This window comes from Loxodonta africana, chromosome 14 (assembly GCF_030014295.1).
Source record: "Loxodonta africana isolate mLoxAfr1 chromosome 14, mLoxAfr1.hap2, whole genome shotgun sequence".
NCBI classification, from domain to species: domain Eukaryota; kingdom Metazoa; phylum Chordata; class Mammalia; order Proboscidea; family Elephantidae; genus Loxodonta; species Loxodonta africana.
This window is the reverse complement of record NC_087355.1, coordinates 17,167,568-17,188,265: the sequence shown is the minus strand read 5'-3', so window position 1 is coordinate 17,188,265 and position 20,698 is coordinate 17,167,568. Positions and strand designations below refer to the sequence as shown.

The following is a 20,698-nucleotide window of genomic DNA, read 5'->3' as shown; positions in this document are numbered from 1 at the left end:
CAAATTATAGATAACATTGCAAAGAATGGGAATTGTAGAACACTTAATTATGCACATGCGGAGCTTGTACATAAACAAAGAGGCAGTCATTCAAACAGAACAAGGGGATACCATCTGGTTTAATACCAGGAAAGGTGTACATCAGGGTTGTATTCATTCACCATACTTATTAAATTTGTATGCTGAGCAAACACTCTGAGAACCTCGACTATATGAAGAAGAACTTGGCATCAGGATTGGAGGAAGACTCATTAACAACCTGCAATATGCGGATGATACAACCTTGCTTGCTGAAAATGAAGAGAACTTGAAGTACTTACTGATGAAGATCAAAGACCACAGCCTTCAGTATGAATTACACCTCAACATAAAGAAAACAAAAATCCTAATACCTGGACCAGTAAGCAACATCATGACACACAGAGAAAATATTGAAGTTGTCAAGGATTTCATTTTACTTGGATTAGCAATCAATGCCAATGGTAGCAGCAGTCAAGAAACTAAACGACATATTACATTGGGCAAATATGCTGCAAAATACCTCTTTAAAGGGTTGAAAAGCAAAGATATCACTTTGAAGACTAAGGTGTACATGATCCAAGCCAAGACATTTTCAGTTGCCTCCTGTGCATGGGAAAGCAGACAATGAATAAGGAAGATTGAAGAACTGATGCCTTTGAATAATGGTGTTGTTGAAGACTACTAAATATCCCATGGACTGCCAGAAGAATGAACAGGTCTGTCCTGGAAGAAGTACAGAGTGCTCCTTGGAAGCGAGGATGGCGAGATTTTGTCTCATGCACTTTGGACATGTTATGAGGAAGGACCAGTCCCTGGAGAAGGACACCATGTGTGGTAAGGTAGAAGGTCAGCGAAAAAAAGGGAGACCCTCAGTGAGATGGATTGACACAGTCACTGCAACAATGGACTCAAACATAACAACAATTTGTGAGGATGGTACAGGATCAGGCAGTGTTTCACTCTGCTGTACACAGGGTCGCTATGAGTTGGACCAACTCAACGGCACCTAACAACAACGATAACAATGTACATAGGGTCACCATGGGTCTAAATCAACTTGACTGCAATGAGTTTAGTTCTATTAAAAAAATATATATTTAAAAAGACACTTTAATATGCTAATTTAGTTATTTTTCTTACAGAAATCCCTCTCTATATTGAATATCAGCAATAATAATATTGATGACATAAGAGACTTAGAAATGCTGGAGAATCTTAATCAGCTCATAGCAGTTGACAACCGACTTTTGCATGTGAAGGTACTGTAAAAAAATTAATTTTATAATATTTACATAAAATTTTCATGGATATAAACTTATGTTTTAAAGTATCTATAAAATGTATCACCTTAAAAACTACTCTGGATTTGTTCTGTAACTACCTTACGAATCTCCACTTCTGAGTATATTTATTTGAGTATTTCTGCCCCCTTGCCTGGCTTTCTCCTCCATACCCCAATGCATCCATTCCTCATCAACAGAAAAAAGTTCCTCTGAGAGGAAACACATGCTTTTTTCCTTTCTGTATGATTTTTGCATCAAACATTTTCTCTAGAGATTAAATTTCTTGCCCCTTAACTCTTATCTCCCAATGAATGAGTTTCTAATAACTGTGACTAGCATTGAACTCTCTCCTGGCTGCTACTATTTGAGAAGTACTCTGGATCTTGAACTTATCCTAATTTTCACTACCTATATTATATCACGCCATATTCATTCAATTATTTATGCATTCAAATATGCACTGGATACCTACATATTTGTCAGGTATTATACTATGTGATATAGAACAGAGGAGGGAAAGATAGTCCTTGGCCTCAAGGAACCCACAGTCAACAAGTAATGAGGCTACAATGTGATTCTGTTTTCTTAAGTGCTATAACTCGACAGCAACGGGTTTGGTTTTTAGGATTGGTGATAGCCCTAACTCAGCTGGAGATAAGGAAGGCTTCCTGGAGACAGTCATCTGTGAGCTGAATCTTGCCATGGTCTTGTAGTTTCTGGTTTAGCAATGGGATGGACTGTGCTATAATTTCTTTAGGTGGGGGATAGGGGAGGAAAAATGGGCTCCCTTTCCCCATAAACAGAGCTCTTGTTTTCAGAAGTACTTCCAGACAATCTTCCACTGATCCTAAAAAAATGCTATCCCTGGCCTTCTTTCCAAATTCAGACCTATGACTGCTGTAAGCAATAGATAATTATACAAATAAGTAAATATAAATTATATTTATTAATATAATTAAATAAATATATACATATTCCGGAGCCCTAGTGGCACAATGGTTAAGAGTTTGGCTGCTAACCCTAAAGGTCGACAGTTCAAATCTACCAGCCACTCTTTGGAAACCCTATGAGGCAGTTACACTCTGTCTTATAGAGTTGCTATCAGTCAGAGTTGACTCAACAGCAACGGGTTTGGTTTTGGTTTTTTTGGTATACATATTCTAGTATGATGAATTCCTCAAAATATTCAAAATGCAATTAAACAAACAAGGCATATGTTTAAAATAAAAACCATAAGAAAGCTCAAGTCGATTAGTTGTTTCAACTTACAACATGAAGCATGTAAGGAGTTCAAGAGATAAATTCTCAATTCAAACATATTTAAATTTTTAGAGTGTTCTAGATTTTTATCACTGTACATTATGTATTCAATATCAGAATATTTAATTGTCCTGAAATTTTGTAGTATTTGTAGCCACGATATGATTTTGTGATAGAATAGGGGGTCTTGTATCAGAAATACTGTATATGTGATCCTCTTCAAAATGACAAAGCCTGGAGTATAGGTCTTTGCTCTGAGTAGAGAACGCCTAGGACCTGGGAATGGAGTAGCCAAGCACATAAGTGTACATTCCCTGGGGAGAGAATGGTGAAGATTTCCCGTCTCCCAAATTGGAATCAGTTTCGATCAATTATCCAAGTGTAAGATAAGTATTTTTCCGAAGTGTTTTTGTGAGCCTAGCTTCTAAGCAATATATTTGGAAAACAGATATTCAGTAATGAGTGGTGAATATATGAATATATCTTGAAAAATTTGGTTAGTTGTTAATTATTATAACTACCAAGATTTATTTCAGTTTACTGCTATTACTTTGAATATCTTTTTTCATTATACTTTGAACAGAAAAAGGGAGTTTGATAGCAGGACAAAACTGCTAGCCTCCTAATGATCCCAAAGGAAGTTTTTTCTCTGTGATTTTAAGATCAAGCTATTTTGTCTACAGTGATAACTTCTTAGGTCACTGTAGTGCTGCATAACCATTATAAATACCTAACCAGGTATATAGACAACTAGGATAAATAACCCTGATTACTGCTGATTATTCAGTCTAGGAATTGATGCCTAAATAACCAAATCTTCTTCATTTTTTAAGACTGAACTTGGTGTCACCTCCTTTGAGAAGCATTTCTTGACACCTCCCCATCAAGTTAGTCTATTAAAAAATATAATAAGTACATTTATTATATTCTGTGTGCCAGGAACTGTTCTAGGCCCTTGAAGATACAAGTTGTAGGCATTGGGGATGCCACAATAAATAAGACAGACAGGACTTCTGCCCTCAAGGAACTTATATTACAGTGGGAAAGGAGAGGAAAAGGTCAGAAAATAAATAAGGAACATTATGAAAAGTGTTGTGAAGGAAATAAATAGAATGACATAATGTAGAAGGGTCAGTGAATATTTTAGATCAGGTTATCAAAAAAGGGCTGTGAAAAGATGGCATTTACACTGAGATCTGAAGGACAAGAAAGAAGCAAGCTGTGAAAAGAGCTAGGTAAAGAACATGCCAGGCAAGAGGAACAGCAGATACAAAAGTTCAGAGGCTGAAGGGAGCTTGGAGTGTCCAAGAAACAAAAACAGGCTGGTTCATTGTGGTAGAGTCCCGAGGACAAGGATCAATTGTATTCTCACACTAGCAAATGAACAGCTGGAAAATGAGATTTTTAAAAATACTGTTTGCAATTTCATCAAGAAACATGAAATACTTAATAGATAATTTTAAGAAAATACGTGCAAGAGCTGTACAGTGAAAAACTACAAAATTGTTGAAAGAAATTAAAAAAGACCTAAAGAAATGGAGAGCTATACCATGTTCATGGATCAAAGGACTCTATATTGTTAAGTGTTTATTCCCTCCAAATTGAGCTATAAATTCAACACAATCCCAATCAAAATCCCAGCAGAATTTTTTAACTGACAAGGTGATTCTAAAATTTATATGGGAATACAAATGGCCTAGAATACCCAAAAAATATTGATAAAGAAGAATAAAGTTGGAGAAATTACCCTACCTGATTTTACAACTTTAAAGTTACAATAATCAAAACAGTGTTGTTCATTTCTTGATTATTGTAACTTTACATACATATATGGTCAATTGATTTTTGACAAAAGTTCTAAGATAATTCAATGAGGAAAGGACAGCCTTTCAAAACATGGTGGTAGAACAACTGGATATCTAAATTAAAAAAGCAAACCTTGATCCTTCACCTCATACACAAAAAATTACTCAAAATGTGTTATGTGTAAATTTAAATGCTAAAATATAAAACTTTTAGGAAAAAGAACAGATTGGAAAAGTTTTCTTTAAAAGAACACAAAAAGCATGATCTATAAAAATTTGATAAACTGTACTTCATCAAAATTTAAAACTTTTGCTCTTTGAAAGATATCATTAATGAAAAGCCAGACATAACATAGTTTATAAAGAAAATGTTCTACATTCTACTGTGGTGAGTAGCATCTGGGGTCTTAAAAGCCTGTGAGCAGCCATCTAGGATACTCCACTGGACTCACCCCTTTGGGAGCAAGGAAGAATGAAGAAAACTAAAGATAAAAGGGAAAGATTAGTAAAGGACTAATGGACCACATCTACTACAGCCTCCACCAGACTGAGTCTGGTACAACTAGATGGTGCCCAGCTACCACCACTGACTGCTCTGATAGGGATCACAATAGAGGGTCCTGGACAGAGCTGGAGAAAAAATGTAGAACCAAATTCCAACTCAAAAAGAAATACCAGACTTGCCGGCCTGATAGAGACTGGACCCTGAGAGTATGGCCCCCAGACACCCTTTCAGCTCAGTAATGAGGTCACTCCTGAGGTTCACCCTTCAGTCAAAAATTGGACAGGCCCATAAAACAAGACTAAGGGGGCACACCAGCCCTGGGACAGGGACTAGAAGGCAGGAGGAAACAGGAAAGCTGGTAATAGGGGACCCAAAGTTGAGAAGGGAGAGTGTTGACATGTTGTGGGGTCATTAACCAGTGTCATAAACCAACATGTGTACTGTTTAATGAGAAACTAGTTCTGTAAACCTTCATCTAAAGTGCAACAAAAGAAAATAAAAAGGTAAGCCAGAGACAGAGAAAAAATACTAGCAATACATGTATCTGAAAAGCAATTTGTATTCAGAATATATAAAGAACTTTTACAAATCTATAATAAGACAAACAACCCCATTTAAAAATGGGCAAACGATTTCAACAGAGACTTTACAGAGAACATATGAATGGTCAATAAGCACGGGAAAAGATGCTCATTATTCATCAGGGAAATGCAAATAAAACCAAACGTGATACCATTACGCACCCACTAGAATGGTTAGAATTAAAGAGACTGACAATAACTATTGTTGATGAGGATGTGGAGGAACTGGAACTTCCATCCATTGCTGAGGGAAATGTGAAATAATACAACCTCTTTGGAAAACAGTTTGACAGTTTCTTGTGAACTTAACATGCACTCACCATATGACACAGCCATTTCAGCCCTACGTATCTACCCAAGTGAAATGAAAATGTATGTTCATACAAAAACCTGCACACAAATGTATATGGTGGCTTTATCTGTAATTTGGGAACCAATCAAGTTTCCCGCAACTGGAGAATGGCTAAGTAAACTGTGATAATCCATATAGTGGAATACTACTCAGCAATAAAAAGGAACAAACTACTGATGCACACAAAAACTTGGACAACTTCAAAAACATTATGCTGAGTGAAATAACTCAGACACAAAAATGTACATACTATATGATTCCATTTGTATGAAACTCTTAGAAAGTAAAACCGAATGCATATGTTAATAGATAGCAGATCAATGGTTGCCTGGTCCAGGGGATGCGGAGAGACTGACTGGAAAGGAGCGTGGGTGAATCTTTTGGAATTATGGAAATATTCCATATCTTGATTATGATGGTTGTGACATGAATGTATATGTTTGGTCATTTAAATGGATGTATTTCCTTATGTGTCAATTATACCTCAAAAAAGGTGATTTTAAAATAATATGAGAAAAATTTTCAGAACTGAAGGACAAGTTTCCAGATTGAAATGGTCTCCCAAGTACCAAGCACACTGGATGAAAAATGACCCACACGAAGGTCTATCCTTAAAAATTTTAGAACACCCAGTATAAAGAGAATATCCTAAGGGCTCCTACAGAGAAAAAGAGATCATAATACAAAGGATAGGGAATCAAAATGTAATCAGAGTCATCAGACTCTTCAATCTGGAAGACAGTAGAATAATGCCTTCAAAAATTTGAGGGAAGGGGCGGAGCCAAGATGGCGGACTAGGCAGACGCTACCTCGGATCCCTCTTACAACAAAGACACGGAAAAACAAATGAATTGATCACATACATAACAATCTACGAACCCTGAACAACAAACACAGATTTAGAGACAGAGAACGAACTAATACGGGGAAGCAGCGATTGTTTCCAGAGCCTGGAGCCAGCGTACCAGTCAGGTACGGCACAAGCACAGAGAGCTGCTCCACCCCCCTGAACTAACCCTGGGAGGGAGACCAGCCGGTTCCGCCAGCGGCGTGGGACGCAGCCGGTAGGAGAAGTCCCCGGGAGGCAGTGACTGGTCTTGGAGCAGGAAGAGCAGCGTCCCAGCCGGGGAACCGTCTCGCCGGGATTCGGACTGGATGCAGGTACGGCATAAACACGGAGAGCTGCTCCACCGCCCTGAACTAACCCCGGGAAGGGGCCCAGCCGGGTCTCGCGGGCGGCGTGGGACGCAGCCGGTAGGAGATGTCCCCGGGAGGCAGCGACTGGTATTGGAGTGGGGAGAACAGCGTCCCAGCCGGGACACTCGGTCACGGCACAAGCACGGGGAGCTGCTCCACCCATCTGAACTAACCCCGGGAGGGGGCCTACCTGGTTCGCGGGGGCGGCACGGCCACGCGGCTGGAGGGACGAGAAGTCCCCGGGAGGCAGCGACTGATTTTGGAGTCGAGAGTGCACCGTCCCAGTAGGGGAGCCTTGACGCTGGGCGTGGGGCTGGAAGCGGAGGATCTGACCGTGACTCCAGCGGGCCAGACCCCCCGGGGGCAATCTCCACACAGCCAGCACACATAGGCGACGCGCCCGCGGGAATCTCAGATATAGTAGTCATTCCAAGCAAGACAAGCAACTCTGGCTATATTCTGAGGTGCTACTCTCCTATCTCTCTGTTCCCTCCCCCACCCTCCCCAGGCGGCTTCATTAACATCCGAATAGCCTGAGACAGAGGGAGAACTCTGATAGGGGTCTGACTGCATTTTTTTTTTTAGCGGATTTTCTGGAAAAACTAGTTTCCCAGTGATGGCTCGGAGACAACAATCCATATCAAACCACTTAAAGAAGCAGACCATGACAGCTTCTCCAACCCCCCAAACAAAAGAATCAAAATCTTTCCCAAATGAAGATACAATCTTGGAATTATCAGATACAGAATATAAAAAACTAATTTACAGAATGCTTAATGATATCACAAATGAAATTAGGATAACTGCAGAAAAAGCCAAGGAACACACCGATAAAACTGTTGAAGAACTCAAAAAGATTATTCAAGAACATAGTGGAAAAATTAATAAGTTGCAAGAATCCATACAGAGACAACATGTAGAAATCCAAAAGATTAACAATAAAATTACAGAATTAGACAACGCAATAGGAAGTCAGAGGAGCAGACTCGAGCAATTAGAATGCAGACTGGGACATCTGGCGGACCAGGGAATCAACACCAACATTGCTGAAAAAAAATCAGATAAAAGAATTTAAAAAAATGAAGAAACCCTAAGAATTATGTGGGACTCTATCAAGAAGGATAACCTGCGGGTGACTGGAGTCCCAGAACAGGGAGGGGGGACAGAAAACACAGAGAAAATAGTTGAAGAACTCCTGACACAAAACTTCCCTGACATCATGAAAGACGAAAGGATATCTATCCAAGATGCTCATCGAACCCCATTTAAGATTGATCCAAAAAGAAAAACACCAAGACATATTATCATCAAACTTGCCAAAACCAAAGATAAACAGAAAATCTTAAAAGCAGCCAGGGAGAAAAGAAAGGTTTCCTTCAAGGGAGAATCAATAAGAATAAGTTCAGACTACTCAGCAGAAACCATGCAGGCAAGAAAGGAATGGGACGACATATACAGAACACTGAAGGAGAAAAACTGCCAGCCAAGGATCATATATCCAGCAAAACTCTCTCTGAAATATGAAGGCAAAATTAAGATATTTACAGATAAAAACAAGTTTAGAGAATTTGCAAAAACCAAACCAAAGCTACAAGAAATACTAAAGGATATTGTTTGGTCAGAGAACCAATAATATCAGATACCAGCACAACACAAGGTCACAAAACAGAACGTCCTGATATCAACTCAAATAGAGAAATCACAAAAACAAATTAAGATTAATAAAAAAAAAAATACACATAACAGGGAATCATGGAAGTCAATAGGTAAAAGATCACAATAATCAAAAAGAGGGACTAACTACAGGAGGCATTGAACTGCCATATGGAGAGTGATACAAGGCGATATAGAACAATACAAGTTAGGTTTTTACTTAGAAAAATAGGGGTAAATAATAAGGTAACCACAAAAAGGTATAACAACTCTATAACTCAAGATAAAAGCCAAGAAAAACGTAACAACTCAACTAACATAAGGTCAAACACTATGAAAATGAGGATCTCACAATTTACTAAGAAAAACGCCTCAGCACAAAAAAGTATGCGGAAAAATGAAATTGTCAACAACACACATAAAAAGGCATCAAAATGACAGCACTAAAAACTTATTTATCTATAATTACCCTGAATGTAAATGGACTAAATGCACCAATAAAGAGACAGAGAGTCACGGACTGGATAAAGAAACACGATCCATCTATATGCTGCCTACAAGAGACACACCTTAGACTTAGAGACACAAACAAACTAAAACTCAAAGGATGGAAAAAAGTATATCAAGCAAACAATAAGCAAAAAAGAAGAGGAGTAGCAATATTAATTTCTGACAAAATAGACTTTAGACTTAAATCCACCACAAAGGATAAAGAAGAAGGACACTATATAATGATAAAAGGGACAATTGATCAGGAAGACATAACCATATTAAATATTTATGCACCCAATGACAGGGCTGCAAGATACGTAAATCAAATTTTAACAGAATTGGAAAGTGAGATGGATACCTCCACAATTATAGTAGGAGACTTCAACACACCACTTTCGGAGGACAGGACATCCAGTAAGAAGCTCAATAGAGACACGGAAGATCTAATTACAACAATCAACCAACTTGACCTCATTGACTTATACAGAACTCTCCACCCAACTGCTGCAAAATATACTTTTTTTTCTAGCGCACATGGAACATTCTCTAGAATAGACCACATATTAGGTCATAAAACAAACCTTTGCAGAGTCCAAAACATCGAAATATTACAAAGCATCTTCTCAGACCACAAGGCAATAAAACTAGAGGTCAATAACAGAAAAACTAGGGAAAAGAAATCAAATACTTGGAAAATGAACAATACCCTCCTGAAAAAAGACTGAGTTATAGAAGACATCAAGGAGGGAATAAGGAAATTCATAGAAAGCAACGAGAATGAAAATACTTCCTATCAAAACCTCTGGGACACAGCAAACGCAGTGCTCAGAGGCCAATTTATATCAATAAATGCACACATACAAAAAGAAGAAAGAGCCAAAAGCAGAGAACTGGCCCTACAACTTGAACAAATAGAAAGGGAGCAACAAAAGAATCCATCAGGCACCAGAAGAAAACAAATAATAAAAATTAGAGCTGAACTAAATGAATTAGAGAACAGAAAAACAATTGAAAGAATTAACAAAGCCAAAAGCTGGTTCTTTGAAAAAATTAACAAAATTGATAAACCATTGGCTAGACTGACTAAAGAAATACAGGAAAGGAAACAAATAACCCGAATAAAAAACGAGAAGGACCACATCACAACAGAACCAAATGAAATTAAAACAATCATTTCAGATTATTATGAAAAATTGTACTCTAACAAATTTGAAAACCTAGAAGAAATGGATGAACTCCTGGAAAAACACTACCTACCTAAACTAACACATTCAGAAGTAGAACAACTAAATAGACCCATAACAAAAAAAGAGATTGAAACGGGAATCAAAAAACTCCCAACAAAAAAAAACTCTGGCCCGGACGGCTTCACTGCAGAGTTCTACCAAACTTTCAGAGAAGAGTTAACACCACTACTTCTGAAGGTATTCCAAAGCATAGAAAATGACGGAATACTACCCAACTCATTCTATGAAGCCACCATCTCCCTGATACCAAAACCAGGTAAAGACATTACAAAAAAAGAAAATTATAGACCTATATCCCTCATGAACATAGATGCAAAAATCCTCAACAAAATTCTAGCCAATAGAATCCAACAACACATCAAAAAAATAATTCATCCTGATCAAGTGGGATTTATACCAGGTATGCAAGGCTGGTTTAATATCAGAAAAACCATTAATGTAATCCATCACATAAATAAAACAAAAGACAAAAACCACATGATCTTATCAATTGATGCAGATAAGGCATTTGACAAAGTCCAACACCCATTTATGATAAAAACTCTTACCAAAATAGGAACTGAAGGAAAATTCCTCAACATAATAAAGGGCATCTATGCAAAGCCAACAGCCAATATCACTCTAAATGGAGAGAACCTGAAAGCATTTCCCTTGAGAACGGGAACCAGACAAGGATGCCCTTTATCACCGCTCTTATTCAACATCGTGCTGGAAGTCCTAGCCAGGGCAATTAGGCAAGACAAAGAAATAAAAGGTATCCGGATTGACAAGGAAGAAGTAAAGTTATCACTATTTGCAGATGACATGATTATATACACAGAAAACCCTAAGGAATCCTCCAGAAAACTACTGAAACTAATAGAAGAGTTTGGCAGAGTCTCAGGTTATAAGATAAACATACAAAAATCACTTGGATTCCTCTACATCAACAAAAAGAACATCGAAGAGGAAATAACCAAATCAATACCATTCACAGTAGCCCCCAAGAAGATAAGATACTTAGGAATAAATCTTAACCAAGGATGTAAAAGACCTATACAAAGAAAACTACAAAGCTCTACTACAAGAAATTCAAAAGGACATACTTAAGTGGAAAAACATACCTTGCTCATGGATAGGAAGACTTAACATAGTAAAAATGTCTATTCTACCAAAAGCCATCTATACATTTAATGCACTTCCGATCCAAATTCCAATGTCATATTTTAAGGGGATAGAGAAACAAATCACCAATTTCACATGGAAGGGAAAGAAGCCCCGGATAAGCAAAGCACTACTGAAAAAGAAGAAGAAAGTGGGAGGCCTCACTTTACCTGACTTCAGAAGCTATTATACAGCCACAGTAGTCAAAACAGCCTGGTACTGGTACAACAACAGGCACATAGACCAATGGAACAGAATTGAGAACCCAGACATAGATCCATCCACGTATCAGCAGCTGATATTTGACAAAAGACCAGTGTCAATTAATTGGGGAAAAGATAGCCTTTTTAACAAATGGTGCTGGCATAACTGGATATCCATTTGCAAAGGAATGAAACAGGACCCATACCTCACACCATGCACAAAAACTAACTCCAAGTGGATCAAAGACCTAAACATAAAGACTAAAACGATAAAGATCATGGAAGAAAAAATTGGGACAACCCTAGGAGCCCTAATACAAGGTATAAACAGAATACAAAACATTACCAAAAATGATGAAGAGAAACCCGATAACTGGGAGCTCCTAAAAATCAAACACCTATGCTCATCTAAAGACTTCTCCAAAAGAGTAAAAAGACCACCTACAGATTGGGAAAGAATTTTAGCTATGACATCTCCGACCAGCGCCTGATCTCTAAAATCTACATGATTCTGTCAAAACTCAACCACAAAAAGACAAACAACCCAATCAAGAAGTGGGCAAAGGATATGAACACACATTTCACTAAAGAAGATATTCAGGCAGCCAACAGATACATGAGAAAATGCTCTCGATCATTAGCCATTAGAGAAATGCAAATTAAATCTACGATGAGATTCCATCTCACACCAGCAAGACTGGCATTAATCCAAAAAACACAAAATAATAAATGTTGGAGAGGCTGCGGAGAGATTGGAACTCTCATACACTGCTGGTGGGAATGTAAAATGGTACAACCACTTTGGAAATCCATCTGGCGTTATCTTAAACAGTTAGAAATAGAACTACCATACAACCCAGCAATCCCACTCCTGGGAATATACCCTAGAGATACAAGAGCCTTCATACAAACAGATATATGCACACCCATGTTTATTGCAGCTGTTTACAATAGCAAAAAGTTGGAAGCAACCAAGGTGTCCATCAATGGATGAATGGGTAAATAAATTGTGGTATATACACAAAATGGAATACTACGCACCGATAAAGAACAGTGACGAATCTGTGAAACATTTCATAACATGGAGGAACCTGGAAGGCATTATGCTGAGCGAAATTAGTCAGAGGCAAAAGGACAAATATTGTATAAGACCTCTATTATAAGATCTTGAGAAATAGTAAACCTGAGAAGAACACATACTTTTGTGGTTACGAGGGGGGGAGGGAGGGAGGGAGGGAGAGGGTTTTTTATTGATTAATTAGTAGATAAGAACTGCTTTAGGTGAAGGGAAAGACAACACTCAATACATGGAAGGTCAGCTCAACTGGACTGGACCAAAAGCAAAGAAGTTTCCAGCATAAAATGAATGCTTCAAAGGTCAGCGGAGCAAGCGCGGGGGTCTGGGGAACATGGTTTGCGGAGACTTCTAAGTCAATTGGCAAAATAATTCTATTATGATATCATTCTGCATCCCACTTTGAAATGTGGCGTCTGGGGTCTTAAATGCTAACAAGCGGCCATCTAAGATGCATCAATTGGTCTCAACCCACCTGGAGCAAAGGAAAATGAAGAACACCAAGGCCACACAACAACTAAGAGCCCAAGAGACAGAAAGGGCCACATGAACCAGAGACCTACATCATCCTGAGACCAGAAGAACTAGTTGGTGCCCGGACGCAATCGATGACTGCCCTGACAGAGAGCACAGCAGAGGACCCCTGAGGGAGCAGGAGATCAGTGGGATACAGACCCCAAATTCTCATAAAAATACCAAACTTAATGGTCTGACTGAGACTAGAGGAATTCCGGTGGCCATGCTCCCCAGACCTTCTGTTGGCACAGGACAGGAACCATCCCCGAAGACAACTCATCAGACATGAAAGGGACTGGTCAGCGGGTGGGAGAAAGACGCTGATGAAGAGTGAGCTAATTATATCAGGTGGACACTTGAGATTGTGTTGGCAACTCTTGTCTGGAGGGGGGATGGGAGGATAGAGAGAGAGGGAAGCCGGCAAAATTGTCAAGAAAGGAGAGACTGAAAGGGCTGACTCAAGAGGGGGAGAGCAAGTGGGAGTAGGGAGTGAGATGTATGTAAACTTATATGTGACAGACTGATTGGATTTGTAAACGTTCACTTGAAGCTTAATAAAAGTTATTAAAAAAACAAAAAAATTTGAGGGAAGGGGGCCAAGATGGCTGACTAGGTAGAAGCTACCTCGGATCCCTCTTGCAACAAAGACTCGGAAAAATAAGTGAATCGATCACATACATGACAATCTATGAACCCTGGCCATCAAACACAGATCTAAAGAGTTGACCTGAGTGACAGAGACTGAGAACGAACAACCACGGGGAACCAGCAACTGTTTTCAGAGCCTGGAGCCAGCGTCCCAGTTAGAAAACCTTGGCACCGGGCTTTGGACTGGGCGCAGGGGAGCTGAGGACGGCATCCTGAGACAGTGCAAACACGGGACGCAGCCCTAGCCCCCAGAAGTGACCTCAGGGGAAGCCCAGCCAGTGCACACAGGCCGCGCAGCAATGCGGCTGACAGGAGAAGTCACCGGGAAGCAGCGATTGGTTTTGGAGCCTGGAGTGCGGCGTCCCAGCCGGGGAAATTTGCCACTGGGCTTTGGACTGGGAGCGGAGGAACTGACCACGGCTTCTGAGACAGTACAAGCACGGGACGTGAGCCTGACCCTCGGGGGCAATCTCGACCCAGCCAACGCACACAGGCTGCACAACCCTCAGGAATCTCAGATAAAACAATCATCACCAAACAAGATAAGTAACTTTGTCTATATTCCGGGGTGCTACTCTCTCCTATTTATCTGAACCCTCCCCTCCCCTTCCCAGGTGGCTTCATTAACATTGGAATTTCCTGAGCCCAAGAGTGAAGTGCGCTGCGGTTTTTCTTTTCTTTTCTTTTTTTTTTTTTTTTGGTCTTTTCCTAACCCATTCTGCTGGCCTGAGAGAAGCAGCTACAAAAAACCCAGGGACCAAAAATCCTTCCCTAATTGGACTAAAAATACAGAACCAGCTCCAGCCAAACATATGTGATCCCCAGTCTTGGGCTTTCATCCCTACAGGGAACAAGGTGGCTATTATAATGCAAAAGCAATTCTGATAGGGATCTGACTGTAATTGTTTTAGCAATTACAGAAGGCAATGGGATGACATATATAGAGCACTGAAGCAGAAAAACTGCCAGCCAAGGATCATATATCCAATAGGAAAGACAAGTTTCCCAGGTCTGATATCTCTGCGTATTCAACAGAGCCCTCACTAACCCACAACAGGGAACTGAGGGCTGAAGCTCCTCCCAGACCACCTAGCCTCCTGCCTTAGGGGTCTAAGGAGGGTGACACCTACCAATCTGTAGAGGTACTTGCATTGGGGGCCTAAGATACAGCTGCGGAGCCCACCCAACAAAGTGCTTTAGGAATAGAGACACACTTACCTCACTGGCACTTGGGGGAAGCCTGTAAGCATCCTGCGCCCCACCCCCGGAGTGTGAACCACTGCTGCTACTAGAATCTGGTGCACACAACTATCACCACTACTTCTCTAGGTGGATAGGTGACAGTCTACACCACACACTTGGTGACCCAAAATCAGATTCTACTCAAGAATAGTGAATGGACTCTTAGGCTTATATATCTGGCAACAGCCCAAACCAGCTGGTAATAGGACATAAGTGACTCAAGGGCTACAACAATCAAGACAGCACAATCTAGTAGCCCATCTACATATATTGAAAGAAAACAAAACAAGATAAGACTCAGTGAGCAAATATAGAAAAAATCACTACAATATCTTAGAGATGGCTCGGAGACAGCAGTCAATATCAAACCATATAAAGAAGCAGACCATGATTGCTTGTACAACTCCCCAAACTAAAGAATCAAAATCTTTCCCAAATGAAGATACAATCCTGGAATTGCCAGATGCAGAATATAAAAAAACAAATTTACAGAATGCTTCAAGACATCAGGGATGACCTCAGAAATGAAATAAGGCAATCTACAGAAAAAGCCAAGGAACACACTGACAAAGCAGTTGAAGAAATCAAAAAGATTATTCAAAAACATGGTGGAAAAACTAATAAGCTGCAAGAATCCATAGAGAGACAGCATTCATAAATCCAAAAGATTAACAGAAAAATTACAGAATTAGACAACTCAATAGGAAGTCAGAGGAGCAGACTCGAGCAATTGGAAGACAAGGTGGGGGATCTGGACAACAAGGGAATTGACACCAATATAGCTGAAAAAAAATCAGATAAAAGAATTTTAAAAAATGAAGAAACCCTAAGAATCATGTGGGACTCTATCAAGAAGAATAACTTGCGTGTGATTGGAGTCCCAGAACAGGGAGGGATAACAGAAACACAGAGAGAATAGTTGAAGATCTGCTGGCAGAAAACTTTCCTGACATCATGAAAGACGAAAGGATATCTATCGAAGATGCTCATCGAACCCCATATAAGATTGATCCAAAAAGAAAATCAACAAGACATATTATCATCAAACTTGCCAAAACCAAAGATAAAGAGAAAATTTTAAAAGTAGCCAGGGATCAAAGAAAGGTCTCCTACAAAGGAGAATCAATAAGTTCAGACTACTCAGCAGAAACCATGCAGTCAGAAGGCAATGGGATGACATATATAGAGCACTGAAGGAGAAAAACTGCCAGCCAAGGATCATATATCCAGCAAAACTCTCTCTCAAATATGAAGGCAAAATTAAACATTTACAGATAAACACAACCTTAGAGAATTTGCAAAAACCAAACCAAAGCTACAAGAATACTAAAGGAAATTGTTTGGTCAGAAAACCAATAATATCAGGTACCAGCACAACACAAGGTCACAAAACAGAACATCCTGATATCAACTCAAATAGGGAAATCACAAAAACAGATTAATTTTAAAAAGAAAAAAACGCTCAAAACAGGGAATCATTGAAGTCAATATGTAAAAGATCACGATAATCAAAAAGAGGGACTAAATACAGGAGGCAGAGAACTGCCATATGGAGAGAGAAACAAGGCGATATAGGACAATACAAGTTAGGTTTTTACTTAGAAAAATAGGGGTAAATATTAAGGTAACCACAAAGAGGTATAACAACTCCATAACTCAAAATAAAAACCAAGAAAAACATAACGATTCAGCAAACATAAAGTCAACTACTATGAAAATGAGGAACACACAATTTACCAAGAAAAATGTCTCAGCACAAAAAAGTAAGTGGAAAAATGAAATTGTCAACAACACACATAAAAAGGCATCAAAATGACAGCACTAAACACATACTTATCTATAATTAAGCTGAATGTAAATGGACTAAATGCACCAATAAAAAGATAGAGAGTCTCAGATGGGATAAAGAAACACGATCCGTCTATATCCTGCCTACAAGAGACACACTTTAGACTTAGAGATACAAATAAACTAAAACTGAAAGGATGGAAAAAAATATATCAAGCAAACAACAAGCAAAAAAGAGCAGGAGTAGCAATGTTAATTTCTGACAAAATAGACTTTAAAGTTAAATCCACCACAAAGGATAAAGAAGGACACTACATAATGATAAAAGGGACAATAGACCAGGAAGATATAACCATATTAAATATTTATGCACCCAATGACAGGGCTGCAAGATGCATAAAACAAACTTTAACAGAACTGAAAAGTGAGACAGACACCTCCACAATTATAGTAGGAGACTTCAACACACCACTTTCAGAGAAGGACAGGACTTCCAGTAAGAAGCTCAATAGAGACACAGAAGACCTAATTGCTATAATCAACCAACTTGACCTCATAGACTTATACAGAACACTCCACCCAACAGCTGCAAATTATACTTTTTTTTCTAGTGCACATGGAACATTCTCTAGAATAGACCACATATTAGGTCATAAAACAAACCTTTGCAGGATCCAAAACATAGAAATATTACGAAGCATCTTCTCAGACCACAAAGCCACAAAAGTGGAAATCAATAACAGAAAAATTAGGAAAAGAAACCAAATACTTGGAAACTGAACAATACCCTGCTGAAAAAAGACTGGGTTACAGAAGACATTAAGGAGGGAATAAAGAAATTCAAAGAATGCAATGAGAATGAAAACACTTCCTATCAAAACCTCTGGGACACAGCAAAAGCAGTGCTCAGAGGTCAATTTATATCGATAAATGCACAAATACATAAAGAAGAAAAAGCCAAAATCAGAGAACTGTCCCTACAACTTGAACAAATAGGAAGTGAGCAACAAAAGAATCTATCAGGCGCCAGAAGAAAACAAATAATAAAAATTAGAGCTGAACTAAATGAATTAGAGAACAGGAAAACAATTCAAAGAATTAACAAAGCCAAAAGCTGGTTCTTTGAAAAAATTAACAAAATTGATAAACCATTGGCCAGACTGACTAAAGAAATACAGGAAAGGGAACAAATAACCCGAATAAGAAATGAGATAGGCCACATCATAACAGACTCAACTGAAATAAAAAGAAACACATCAGATCATTTCAAAAAATTGTACTATAACAAATTTGCAAACCTAGAAGAAATGGACGAATTCCTAGAAAAATACTACCTACCTAAACTAACGTAATCAGAAGTAGAACAACTAAATAGACCCATAACAAAAAAAGAGATTGAAAAGGTAATCAAAAAACTTGCAACAAAAAAAAAAAGCCTTGGCCCGGACGGCTTTACTACACAGTCCTACCAACTTTCAGAGAAGAGTTAACACCACTACTACTAAAGGTATTTCAAAGCATAGAAAATGACGGAATACTACCTAACTCATTCTATGAAGCCACCATATCCCTGATACCAAAACCAGGTAAAGACACCACAAAAAAAGAAAATTACAGACCTATATCCCTCATGAACATAGATGTAAAAATCCTCAACAAAATTCTAGCCAGTAGAATTCAACAACATATCAAAAAAATAATCCACCACGACCAAGTGGGATTTATACCAGGTATGCAAGGCTGGTTTAATATTAGAAAAACCATTAATGTAATCCACCATATAAATAAAACAAAAGACAAAAACCACATGATCTTATCAATTGATGCAGATAAGGCATTTGACAAAGTCCAACACCCATTTATGATAAAAACTCTTACCAAAATAGGAATTGAAGGAAAATTCCTCAGCATAATACAGGGCATCTATACAAAGACAACAACCAACATCACTCTAAATGGAGAGAGCCTGAAAGCATTTCCCTTGAGAACGGGAACCAGACAAGGATGCGCTTTATCACCGCTCTTATTCAACATTGTGCTAGAGGTCCTAGCCAGAGCAATTAGGCTAGACAAAGAAATAAAGGGCATCCGGATTGGCAAGGAAGAAGTAAAATTATCTCTATTTGCAGATGACATGATCTTATACACAGAAAACCCTAAGGAATCCTCCAGAAAACTACTGAAACTAATAGAAGAGTTTGGCAGAGTCTCAGGTTATAAGATAAACATACAAAAATCACTTGGATTCCTCTACATCAACAAAAAGAACATCGAAGAGGAAATAACCAAATCAATACCATTCACAGTAGCCCCCAAGAAGATGAAATACTTAGGAATAAATCTTACCAAAGATGTAAAAGACCTATACAAAGAAAACTACAAAGTCCTAGTGCAAGAAACTAAAAAGGACCTACATAAGTGGAAAAACATACCTTGCTTGTGGATAGGAAGACTTAACATAGTAAAAATGTCTATTCTACCAAAAGCCATCTATACATACAATGCACTTCTGATCCAAATTCCAATGACATTTTTTAATGTGATGGAGAAACAAATCACCAACTTCATATGGAAGGGAAAGAAGCTCCGGATAAGTAAAGCATTACTGAAAAAGAAGAAAAAAATGGGAGGCCTCACTCTACCTGATTTTAGAACATATTATACAGCCACAGTAGTCATAACAGCCTGGTACTGGTACAACAACAGGCACACAGACCAATGGAACAGAATTGAGAACCCAGATATAAATCCATCCACATATGAGCAGCTGATATTTGACAAAGGACCAGTGTCAGTTAATTGGGGAAAAGATAGTCTTTTTAACAAATGGTGCTGGCATAACTGGATATCCATTTGCAAAAAACTGAAACAGGACTCATACCTCACACCATGCACAAAAACTAACTCCAAGTGGATCAAAGACCTAAACATAAAGACTAAAACGATAAAGATCATGGAAGAAAAAATAGGGACAACCTTAGCAGCCCTAATACAAGGCATGAACAGAATACAAAACATTACCAAAAATGATGAAGAGAAACCAGGTAACTGAGGGCTCCTAAAAATCAAACACCTATGCTCATCTAAAGACTTCACCAAAAGAGTAAAAATACCACCTACAGATTGGGAAAGAATTTTCAGCTATGACATCTCCAACCAGCGCCTGATCTCTAAAATCTATATGATTCTGTTAAAACTCAACCACAAAAAGACAAACAACCCAATCAAAACGTGGGCCAAGGATATGAATACACACTTCACTAAAAAAGATATTCAGGCAGCTAACAGATACATGAGAAAATGCTCTCGATCATTAGCCATTAGAGAAATGCAAATTAAAACTACGATGAGATTCCATCTCACTCCAACAAGGCTGGCATTAACCCAAAAAACACAAAATAATAAATGTTGGAGAGGCTGTGGAGAGATTGGAACTCTTATACACTGCTGGTGGGAATGTAAAATGGTACAACCACTTTGAAAATCTATCTGGTGTTTTCTTAAAAAGCTAGAACTAGAACTACCCTACAACCCAGAAATCCCACTCCTCGGAATATACCCTAGAGAAATAAGAGCCTTTACACGAACAGATATATGCACACCCATGTTTATTGCAGCTCTGTTTACAATAGCAAAAAGCTGGAAGCAACCAAGGTATCCATTAACGGATGAATGGTTAAATAAATT

The 20,698-nt window shown here is 38.7% G+C and overlaps 1 protein-coding gene across 1 annotated transcript in view; it reads left to right on the top strand.

Annotated features, from left to right (window-relative positions):
- Positions 1 to 20,698, top strand: part of PPP1R42 (protein phosphatase 1 regulatory subunit 42) — a 64,992-nt gene that overhangs the window by 6,625 nt on the left and 37,669 nt on the right. Inside the window, exon 4 of the mRNA XM_023545748.2 lies at positions 1,164 to 1,280. Within this exon, the coding sequence (XP_023401516.2) occupies positions 1,164 to 1,280 (117 nt within the window). The remainder of the gene's footprint in view (positions 1 to 1,163; positions 1,281 to 20,698) is intronic.